This window comes from Stegodyphus dumicola, chromosome X1, assembly GCF_044657685.1.
Source record: "Stegodyphus dumicola isolate Sdum_Otavi_A_Nest chromosome X1, ASM4465768v1".
Lineage (NCBI taxonomy): Eukaryota > Metazoa > Arthropoda > Arachnida > Araneae > Eresidae > Stegodyphus > Stegodyphus dumicola.
Genome location: NC_140780.1, coordinates 90,178,493 through 90,190,501, shown reverse-complemented (window position 1 = coordinate 90,190,501; position 12,009 = coordinate 90,178,493). Strand labels below are relative to the sequence as shown.

Here is a 12,009-nt window from a genome sequence, read left to right as displayed (position 1 = left end):
TCTTTTGGGAAACTCATAGAAATCAATGCATTACATAATTATCACATTTGGATGGTCGATATACATTACGACCACTTCTTGTTTTATATACACAATCACGATTAATATTATTGCTATTATTTTGATGGTGAGGATCATTATGTATTTTTGGATGTTCACTACTTATATTTTCCTCATTTTCATTACATAGATCATAATAGTCTAATGTCACTAAATTCTGATTTTTAGTTCTTCTTAAATGGAATTTATTCCGTCTAATTACCCTATTATCTTTTGTTCTAATCCAATATGATTTAGGAGTTGAATGCTTTTTTAAAACTATAGCTTTATTCTTCTTCCATTTATTTTCCCATCTCAACATTACCTTTTCCCCTGGAATAAATTCAGGTCTTTCCCTTGCATGCTTATCATAATAGATTTTAGCCTGTTTCTGCTTACTCCTCACCTTTTCTCTATATTGATCTTTTACAGTTGGTTTCAATTCTGTTTGTGTAATTGGTAATCGTGTTCTTAAATTCCTACTTATAGCATTTGACTTGGTGATAAATTTATACCTGAAATTGGAGTATTTCTATATTCCAGTAAAGCCTCATTTAATTTCTCTAATACTGCTTTTCTAAATAAACTCTTAGCTATACCTCTCCTGTAAACTGGCATCTGATACTCCAAGGACAATGCGATCACGTATGACAGAGTCACTCTGCTCACCAAATTCACAAGATTTTACAAGTTTTTTCAGGTCAGTTACGAAACAATCAAAAAGTTCCCCTTCTTCTTGTTTTCTCTTATTGAATAAAAATCTCTCCACCACAACATTTGTTCTAGGTGTCGTGAAAGCTTCAAACCTGTCAAGCACTTTTTCATGGTTACCCTGATCTCCTGTTGAAAGATTGAACGTGTTGAACACTTCAACTGCTTCCTCACCAGCGGCATTTAAAAATAAAGCAACTTTCACATCTGAATCTTTTGAAGCATTTCCTGAAGCTTTCATATAAATCTGGAACAGCTGCTTAAATCTGCGCCAGTTTTCAGCCACATTGCCGTCGAAACTTAGGCCTTGCGGTGGGCGACAAAATTCCATCTTGCGTCTGCTGAGAGGAAAAACAACCAAGGGGATTGATTGCCTGGCAATTAGTTGTAATACTATTCATTGTATTAATATTTATTGATCTATAATTAAGTCATAGCAACACGTTCACATAGCACATTGTTTATTCCACACGAACATTAACTGACTATTACTTCACTTCAGTTTGACCAGCAACTAGTGTGTTGCCACGTATATGTAACATTCATTGTATATGAAAATACAATTATAATTAATTGGTTTAATTGCTTAATTAAGAAAATTGATTAAAGAAGTCATTAACCTATTTTCGGCAATAAAACATGCGTAATTAAAGTTTATTTTAAATTAAAATTATATTTTTTACATATACAATTTTTATAAATATCTGCAACTGTGTAGTATAAAGTCTTTAATCCGGACCTCAAAGCTACAAACTTTCTGCTCATGCGTAGCGTTTACGCATGCGCGTTTAATGTATAACGGATGGTATAAGCTAGGCTAAAATTATCTAATTATCTATTTCAGTTAATGTTGCAGATTGCGTTGTTTCTTAATCTTCTAATTGGATCCGGCTTACTATTTTTTGCGGACTGTTAGAGCAATTTTATAAAAAGTAAGCTTGAACTTTCGATTATGTCGAAAAGAGTTTCCGATTCTGGAGCTGCCAAAGGATCTACAAAGCGAAAGCATGTTTCGATGTCCATCAAACAAAAAGTGGATTTGCTGCAAAAAGTGGATAAAGCCATGAAGAAAGTGACAGAGAGGTTAGTGAAAACGAAAAAATTTCGATTGACAAGTTAGTCGGTATTCTCGACACAGCAATTACAGGACTTGAACAGCCCAACTTTGTAACCGAACAAGAAGTTATGTCTGTTTAAAGAATTAAAGAGAAAGTATTAAAACATAAAACGAAGCAACTTAAACAGTTTACATTGAAAGAAATGTAAAGTAAACAAATAAATATTGAGCTTTTTTTTTTTTTTTTTTTTTTTTTTTTGTAAATTTTGATACACTTTAGATCATAATTGCTCTTTATTTCAGAAATTACGGTTTCATATTTTTAATTTTATAATTTCTGCATGCCATCTTACCAGATTTAAATTGATGATCTATAATCTGGAATCGCCGAAGTCCCGACGAGTCCGGATTAAAGACTTTGTACTGTATTAAAAAGACGTTATGTGCAAAAATTTCGCCAGTTGTGAAATAACTACCGTACCCCTTGTTTAATAAAGCACTTCAGTTGCAAACGTATTTTAATTTATTAAGCGGTTGGGTTTAATAAACGGCGATTCGTGTACTGTAAATCATAACAGTTTTAAACTTTAAGTAAAATAATAACTAACAAATAATTCAATAATTGATCCTAAAATAGTAACTAAAAATTATAACTAAAATTAAATTATTTATCCTGTTTTTAAATTCATTTTTTTAATTTTGTATAAAAATATTTTTATTATTGCATTATTGATGAATATTTATGTCTTACGATCAAATATTTTATTTGCGCATATTTAATATTGTTCAGCAATAGTTTTTCAAAGTTATTCTCAATTTTATGAAACAGCTGGTGGTTTTTTGATCAGTACATTTCAGTTCCAGTTTTCAAATGATGATGTCACTTTACTCTGTATCGCCTTCGCTGTCAGTTTTTGCAGTTTTTTAAACACTTCTAATAACAGTTTTTACTCTCGTTATCTCAGTATTTTTGCAAATTCATACATATTATTGAAATGAATTTTCACAACTTCCCTCAGTGATTTCTCAAACATTAGATATAGCATACATTTCTTGAGGCTTCTACTACGTTCATTTAAAAAAGTAGTTTTTAACTGATTTTAAGAGATTAGCTTCCTGCACTGTCCATAATATGCATGACTCAGAGACGTAGCTATTATTTTCAGCACTGAAGATCTTGCCTCCCTTTCTGTGTGCCAAGAATGAAAAAAGCTTCATTCTAAAATTTCGTAGCATCAATTTGGTGCCGATGGATCCTGCACCCGGGGACAGATGTCTCCCCTCACCCCGCCCTAGCTATGCCACTGGCATGACCTGTAGTAGAGATCATCTTACTTATCTCCTTCCATCTACTTTTTCACAATATTCAATTCTACTCAAAATTTCCTAACCATATTTACTGTAATGACATTTGAAAGCCTTTATAATATCCTGGACTGACGATTAGAAGTAGTATTTGCAGGAAGCAATAATGATGTTTTTCAGAAAGACATGAGTGTGTATGGCACAGATATGATATATTTATATATATAATAGTATAATTTATAAAGTTACTTTTTCATTTTTCAGTTTGCTAACTTTATTTCAAAAAAAAAATCGGTAAAGTACTATTTGTTGTCCATGTGTTTTTGTTGCTATGGAAAGTTAGTGGTAAATTCTGACTCTTTTCAATCATAAAGGTTTTATACTTTTGTCAGTGACCAGGGCTATCTTCTTAATTGTTGAATACATTTTGCATGTTTATAACACAATAATTCATTCCTTCAGTTTCTTAAACCAGCTATTGTTTCACTTTCACTATTGCTTAAATATTAATGTGTATTTTAGTAATATTATGTAATGTAGTCCAGTTTTGTCTGTATTATGAATTTCATGTGGCTTGTATTCATATTTATGTATTTAGCACAAGTAAGGGCTTGTATTTAGCACAAGTAAGTGTAAAAGTAATCTTTCATCCAGTTAATCAGCCCTATGATGACCTGCCTCTTTCTTTTGACCATGCACTTTCTAATGACTAGTGTTGGATTTCTCTTTCTCCAGCTTGTGAGCATCTATCAGTTGATACAAAATTCTCTTTTAGTACTCTAGGAATTAATGAAAAAAACTCTTTTTTGATAGAAATTGAAACTTTTTTTTTTTTTTTTTTTTTTTTTTTTTTTTGTTTTATAGCTTGAAACCATTCTAGAAAATCAGTTTCAACATCTTTTGATTTTCTTTTTTGTATTTCTTTGAGATGTTTACATTTGTTATTAGTCCTTCATTAATTATATCTTATTAAAGTAAATTGCACAATACTGCTTGAGAAATTCCCAAACAAAATTTAATTTTACTGTGCTTACAGTTACTAAGAACACAAGAATCTTTTAATTTGTCCTTTTCTTATAGGTTTATATGTTTTCGCTAGACATTCTCAAATGTTGCAAGGGCAAAACGAATTTTAAAAAATGCTTCTTCAGTGATTTATCCAAATTTCAAAGGAAACCTTTTGAACTAGCAGAAAGATTGCTTTTTGTCTCTAGTTAATGCCATTGTCTTGCTCTTTGTATATTTAGTTAGCCTACAAGCATAACTAATGCCTTCTTTTCTTTTTTCTTCAACCTGCAGTTATCACTTCTTTCTATTTAAAGACTATTTCTGTATGGTACTGCTAAGAAGCATTTTATGAACTTTTTTAGAACCCTCTATGAACATAATATGTCTATCTCAAAGGGAAGATTTTGAATGTAAAAATCTTAAAAGATGGGATACTGAAGTTGCACTTCCACCTGCTCTTAACCTGGTGTTCCAGAAGGAACTCATTTACTGTGCCTGTAGGTGGTTGTTTTTGTTAACCTTAAGATAAGAACATTTTGCCTCTTTGAAGTCCACTGTTGATGAAGAACTCTGAAAATAGTATCTCAGAGGTACAGGTATCGGAGTGATAGGGAAATTTCAGTTGCACCAATAAAAATTCAAATGTTCCAAGTTGTTTTTTTTCCCCACAATTTTTTATGTTCTTTATTTTAACTCAACCTCTTTCTTTATTGTAACCCAAAATTGAAGTGAATATATTCTGTTCTATTCATATTTGAAAAAAAAAAATTCCTGAACATATTTACTCAGGTGCACCGAAATAATGTAGTTCAATGTACCCGACTTTTAACTTAGCGCAGAGTGCATCAAGAGGTTAACCCATTTCATTGAAGCACTACATACCTGAACAATGAAGCCATCGTCCACAATACATTTACTGGATGAACTATGAAATGTTTTGATAGGTACATATGATATGAGAGTCAAACGTTTTGTTTTGAATTTTTTATAACAAGTACAAAATTTTTCTAAAATGACCGGGGAACACGTCACAGAGACTAGAAGGACATGTAAAAAGTTAGATATCATAATTCTTACAAAATTGATTTCTTTAAAATTGAAAATCCCGGAATATAAATCTTTACATCATTTGAAGCATTTTTATGAGTGGAAGCATATGTTTACAACTAACAATTAGGAAAATAAAGGCTAGGTAAAAACTTTTGTGGACACAGTGAGTATGCAACATACATATATCAGAAGCTTAAAAACTGTGGTTTGAATGCTTTTGTAGGAGGTTTTTGAATCCCTATATAGCATTAAAAAGTTCTGGTTAATTATTCTTTTAAATATTAAAGCATAGTATGAGCTTTAATGCAATTTATTTTTACCCTAGTTCATACTAAGTTTTCTTTTTTTTTTTTTTTTTTTTTTTTTTTTTTTTTTTTTTTTTGACCATTTTCAAAATACCTGAAAGATGAAAATAACGATTGTAGTCTCAACCAAATGTCCCACTTATAAAGATAAATAAATAACTTTTTATCACAACTGTGTTCTTCTGGAGAATTCAAGCTCTTGGAAAAGAGAGGAAGGCAAAAGCAAAGTCAAATAGGTCCTGATTTTTCTAATATTTCTTTGTTTGATCTATTCTTTATCTATTAATTTGAGGGGATGGAAAATTTGTATGTTCTTCTTTGTCTCGTACCTTTGGCACACAGATAAAGCAACACCACCTCTTAATTAAACCTCATGCAGCTACCAAAATACCAAATATCCATCCATGCACAACACAAAATATCAAATTTTAGTATTTCTTCAAATGTTAATTTCAAACAGAGCTTTTAATTATTAATTAATGTTTTTTAATGTAATCACTTATCCTTCAGATAAATATATTTGAACATTTAATAGCTTTTTCCATCTTTATTAGCATTTATATATGGCCCCAAAAGTGTGAATTAACCCCCTGAGGGGCAATACTGTCTTTATCCAGCCATGAGATTTTTTGTCATTACCTATATATTAACTTATAATTTGCTTTCTTACTTTCTTTAATGATGTTAATACCATCTTAAGTAATGGAAATTTATGGAACGAGAGATTAAAATATGTAATTATAAACAAATTTAACTAATAAATGCTGTTTAAATACAGGTCTTCATGAGCAGATCCAAAATGGTGCCACTTAAAGGATTTGTAGAATATCTTTGGTCATTTTGATTGTGTTATGTTGAATTCCCCCCCCCACACGCACACACGCACTTGACTAACTTGGATATGTAAAACACTTTTTTCATTATTGTTTTTTACCTAGCTTCTGTATAAAAATGTTTTCATCTTGTTTGTTTTTCCTCTTCTCAAAGCTAGAAAAGTGTGTGTTGGGGACCCTTGAAAGAATAGCATGCATAGAGTTACCTGTTGTCTTGACAGGAGCCTGCACGGGCATATGGAATTAGTTTTTTATATGTCTTTATACCAGAAGGAAATAAAATTTAAAGCATAATGTCTTGACTTTTCATTAAAGTCATGAAAACGCAAACTTCTACAGCTTAATTCTTCTACAGGCTATTTCCTATGGATGTTACATATTATGCTAATTATAATTTGCATTACATGTAATAACCAAATAATTTTTCATGTTGAAAATATAACTTCGAATATTCCTGGACTATTTAAATGGTGGTGACATCATTCCGCAGATACTATGACTAGCTAGCTGTCCCAACTTTCTGTATCTGAACTTCTTTGTCTCTTGGGTTATTTTTCTTTTTATATTTATCTAAAGAAGAAACAGAGATTACTGTATTTGACGGCATATAAGACGCACTTTTTTTCCTAAATTTGGTCTCAAGAAAAGTTACCTGCGTCTTATACATGAAGATAATTGCATTCAATAATTGTTTATTTGGCTTTTACGGAACGTGAGAACTAAAAAAAAAAAACGCTATTGAAGCTTTTTTTCCTTGTGTGTGGCCATCTAAATAAAGGTGTATCTTATATACTGTCAAATACGGTAATCTGAGGACTATATAGGTGACATAAGGAAATTCTGCATACCATGATGTAATAGACAGCCTACAACCCCAACACCAGGTGATATATTGTTAATATTTTTTTACTCGCTGCATTTCCTGTACTTTTGTCTTTTAAATAGAAACATTTGCTTACCATTTCCTAGAGTCCTTTGTTTACATCATAAAAATAAAATTACAGGATGAGATATCCATACTGATTACATGCAGTATGTATACACAGAAGTTGAGTGACAGCACATACTGAAGGGCAGCCATCACAAGTTCACCTGCAGCATTTCCTATATTACAATCGCTACATTGGCCTCATAGTGTTCTGCGGTTTTCATATTACCCTTCTACTCTCTGTTATAGGAAACCACACAGAAATCCAGCAAAAGCAAAAATTCAAGTGCAGAAAACCATCAGAAAATATGAATCGGCACAGCTTCTTCAAAATAATATACTTGCCACTTATATAGCAGCCTGAACATTCTAAAGCATTCACTGAGCTTGAAAAATATCTTTGTTTTGACATTTGTTATGCAAATAGTTTGTTTCTTGTATGAATTCTGCTATGTCACATGATTTGAAGTGAGTTTGAAACCATGTGAACTTGAAGCCTATGGCAGCATGGAGGAAAGACAAGAAAATATTTATATTCTAAGTGTAATACTTGCCATGTTTATAAAACATGCAATATGCTGGCTGATAAAAGCATGATTTCATGATCAAAACTGTAGTCACAGAAATTACACTTTCTTAATTATGTAAATTTTTTAAGCATTTTCTGTTAGTATTCCTAACACTTCATTGTTTAAAACAAACTTTAACATTAGAAAGAGACAAAAAATTTATTTAAGATTTTACCTCTGACAAATTTTACTAATTTTGGTTATCAAAGTATAGTACATTCAGATCATAAGAAATATTTCTCTCTAAATGCATTATTAAATATTTTAATTTATAATCAATGTTTCTGTATTTGAATTTGACTGATAATGCACCGAGCCTCTATGGAAAAAGTATGAACGGAACGGAAATGAGGCTGTGTCTCCCAATTAATTTTGATATTTTTTTAGCAAAAAAGTCATTAAATTTTACCATAAAAACATTTATAGTTTTCTTGTTTTATTTTGCTCACCTTTTAATCATCCGTAAGTGTCAAATATAAAACTGTGTTGACAAATAGTTTTTTTAAATTACAATATTTTGTTGAATTGATACAGAGGTTAATTGAGTAATTGCTATATACCCCATTGAATAAATGTTTAAAACTGTTTCAGAAAAGGCCAAAGTAATATCCAAAAAGTGAATTAGTCCCCAAAATAATTTTTTGATTTATTTTGCATTTCTTTCACTATCCTTTATCTTTCTGTGTCTCTCCCTCTCTGACAACTGCTATATTGTGTATAGGTACTAGAACTAGAAGCTAGCCACGGCAATCCAGAAGCCATAGCAGAACTTCGAAAGGAAATTGGTACTTTAAGGAGCAAAAAGGAAACTCTTGAAGAGCAAGTGAATAACAAAGATAATGTAGGTATTCTCTTAATTTTCTGTCTATTAAAAATTCCAATTCTTTAACAGTATAATATGCTGTATCACCGGTTTTTTACTAGTACTTTTAGGTTTAAATAAACTTATTAAGTTGAATAGCATCATTGTTTCTTTGTATTTTTCCATCAATGTTTCATTGTTTAAATTTCATCATTCTCAAAACCTTAAATTATTATTTTTACCCAAAATTTTACCCAGACATCCCTAAAACAGATTAATCAATGAATATGAACTCTACTCTTGTGCAGTCCACTTCATAAAGTAAAATTTCTTAGTCAGATATATATTGTTAGCAAAATGTCTGTAAAAAGGAAACTTTAAATGATTACCTTGAAAGAAATTATTTTAATTGTCAGAAAACTCTACTGAATAACTCTCTAAAGCAGTGCTCTCAAACACAAATTGCATGCAAGCTGAATGCACAATATGAAAACAGTTGACACTCCTGAATTTTTTATAATAAACAGAATTTTTAATTAGATTTTAAACATAAAATACTTTCCTAAGATTACCGCCCCCAAATTAAAATGCTCAGTTATTAATAAAATTTTTATTTCATACTCACTAAGTACTTTTTATACAAAGTGTATAAAAATACTTGCATATGACAAGTACTTATAATGAATTTAAATTATTTAGGTGTGGTATCATGAGAGTCTGGCCACCCCTGAATTTTTCTGCCCGCATACTTTTACACACTGCATCCCCCATTAGGAAAGGCCCTGTAAATGCAGAGGGGGTGAATTTATTTTGTATCTCAAATCTAAAGATTATGTGATAAATTTTCATTGATTACAATATGTAATTCAAAATAGTGACAGTTAATATTAAATTTTCTGACTCGGATTTATTTCAAGTAATTCTAATATGTTTATCTAATCTAATGACCACTAAACTGCAAACTAAACTCAGTGGCATAACAGCCCTAATGGGCCAGGGCCTGCAGTGCCTAAAAATCTGCCTTTTTGACCGTGGGCCCCAGGGTGCATAAGCATTATGCCCTGAACAAGTGGTCAGCTTAATTGCAGGACCCCCAGTGTTCAGTCCCCAAGTAAACTTGGTACTCATTTTATTGACCCAAGTGATGGAAATCAAGGGATGAAAGGCTGAGTTGACCTTGCCCAGCCCGGGAATCAAACTCTGGACCTGTGGTGCTGCTGCGTGATGCACTAGCCACTGTGCCATCTGGCCTCAATTACCATTAAATAACTAAATTTTAACATAAACTAAAGATAACTTGTGAAAGCTTTCCAAATTTTCGGATAAAGCGTTCCAAGTGGGACAAAGCTTGAGAATAATGACAACCTCTTTTATGTATTAAATTTTTCTTTGACACTTAGAGTGCACATGCACATAGTAAGTAAACAGTTATAAATAACTTTCTTTCTCGGGGTTAAACAGAAGGGCTGGCTGATTCCTTTATGCGACTGCTTGCTGACACAATCTTCATAGGAATGGGGAACAGGAAGTAGTTTGACGTCACTATGTTGCATATGCTCTAACTTCACCTGTTTAAAACTGGCAATGTGGACATCCCAAATTAACTTTAATCACATATATTGTTTTCTAGACAAGTAGTGTCAAACTCTAACTGGCGGCCCACATAGTAATTTTATGTTGTCTGCAAATACATTTCTCATAAATTAAGTATTTAAGATTTTAATGGTCTGGAGTCCTATTTTACGTTATAATCATTACCAAAAACGAACGTATCTCTTCGTAAAATCTAGAAATAGAGCTAATTAATTTACTCTGTAATATAAATCTTGTTCAAAGATTTTAAGATACAAATTTGAATAACTTTTATTAGGACTTGTCAAAAGATAAATATCTTACGTTATGAATTTTTATAATAATACTCACTTTGTTTTTGAGTACATTTACATGAAAACAGCCCCCCCCATAGTTGAAAATTAATAAATCTACGTAAAGAACCAAACTGCCAATGACTATCTACAATTTGTGGTGATACTTTTTGAAGAAGGGATTCTATTAATGTGAAGAATGCAAGAATTTGCAGCGAATATTTTCTATATAGTGATTGTGAAGATGACATGAAAAATGGCTCGCTTGAATTGCCGCAAAAGAAACTGTTAAAATCAAATACTGTGCTGAGGAAAAAAAAAAAAAAAATGTTTTTGAAAGACTACATGAATTAAATTTGAAGGAAATTAATTTTGAGGCCGATTACGAAAATGGCGATAGGAATAATAAATCAAATACAAATGATTTTAAAATAGAACTCACAAAGTGACGATGTAAATATTGCTGAATGCCCTAACTCTAAAAATAAACAAGAATGCATTGATAATTTGTAAAAAACAGAACTAGCTCAGCATTTAGGTAGTTTATAATCCCATAAAATGTCACAGTAAATTCGTATAAAAAAGATCTTCCTCCTTTGCCCCTCTTTTGAAACATTAAATAATTTTGTTCAGATACTGAGCAAAGTTGTTTTGTCAAACTTAAGACAACAATCTTATATAATTTAAATTTAATGTAATGTAAGTGTATAAATATCAGTTAGACAATTATTTTTACAGTACCTGTTGTTATATCAAATGGAAGAAAAACACATCAGTGGTAAAATTTATAATTAGATCAAAAAAGCAGTGTTTAAATTAGAATAAATTTTGAACAAAACTATCGATTTCAAGGGCAGTCAAACATAATTTCTCTTCTTTTGCTGCAGAAAAAAATTCACATATCTATTCATAACTACTCCAAACTGAGGGGTTCTTTTTTTGCCTATCTTTAAAAATTGTTATAATAGTTATCTTAGAAAGAGTAATAGTGGTGTATTTATTTAATTATGGCAAAGCACACTAGGGCTATCTGCCTAAGGGAAGTGATGCCTTCGTGGAGGACTTTCTAAGGGAAACTGGCTCGTATACACGTTACACATGGGGAAAACCATGAAAACACCCATGCAGCCAGCCCGTTCGCAGGATTCGAACCTCGGACCGAACTACAAGTGTTCAGCGACTTTACCGCTCGGCCACTGGTGGGCCATTGAAAGAGTAATAGAATTCTCTCCCTCGTAGTATTCAGATGAAGGAAAGATAATGAATGCCATAGTTTTTTTTCGTCGTGATTTAGTAATAAATGCACTGGGAGGAAAACCTACAACTTTTAAGAAAATGTAGCATATTTTACCTGTTACTTTTTAATTAATAAATAAGTATTGCAGTCAAATACCGAAAATCCGTTGACTTGAAATTCACCAACTCCTAAAATCTGCGGTGCCTCTCGAAATATAAACATTCAATATATGGGTTCCGGAAACCACAACATGGAGAACGAAATACCAAAGAAAAAATACTTACCGAATAATGACGTCAT

General features: G+C 31.5%; 1 protein-coding gene across 3 annotated transcripts in view; it reads left to right on the top strand.

Moving 5' to 3' along the window:
- Positions 1-12,009, top strand: part of LOC118193351 (uncharacterized) — a 370,168-nt gene that overhangs the window by 332,089 nt on the left and 26,070 nt on the right. For all 3 annotated transcript variants that reach the window (XM_085807853.1, XM_085807852.1, XM_085807851.1), the window contains exon 7: positions 8,527-8,646. In XM_085807853.1, coding sequence (XP_085663979.1) covers positions 8,527-8,646 — 120 coding nt within the window. The remainder of the gene's footprint in view (positions 1-8,526; positions 8,647-12,009) is intronic.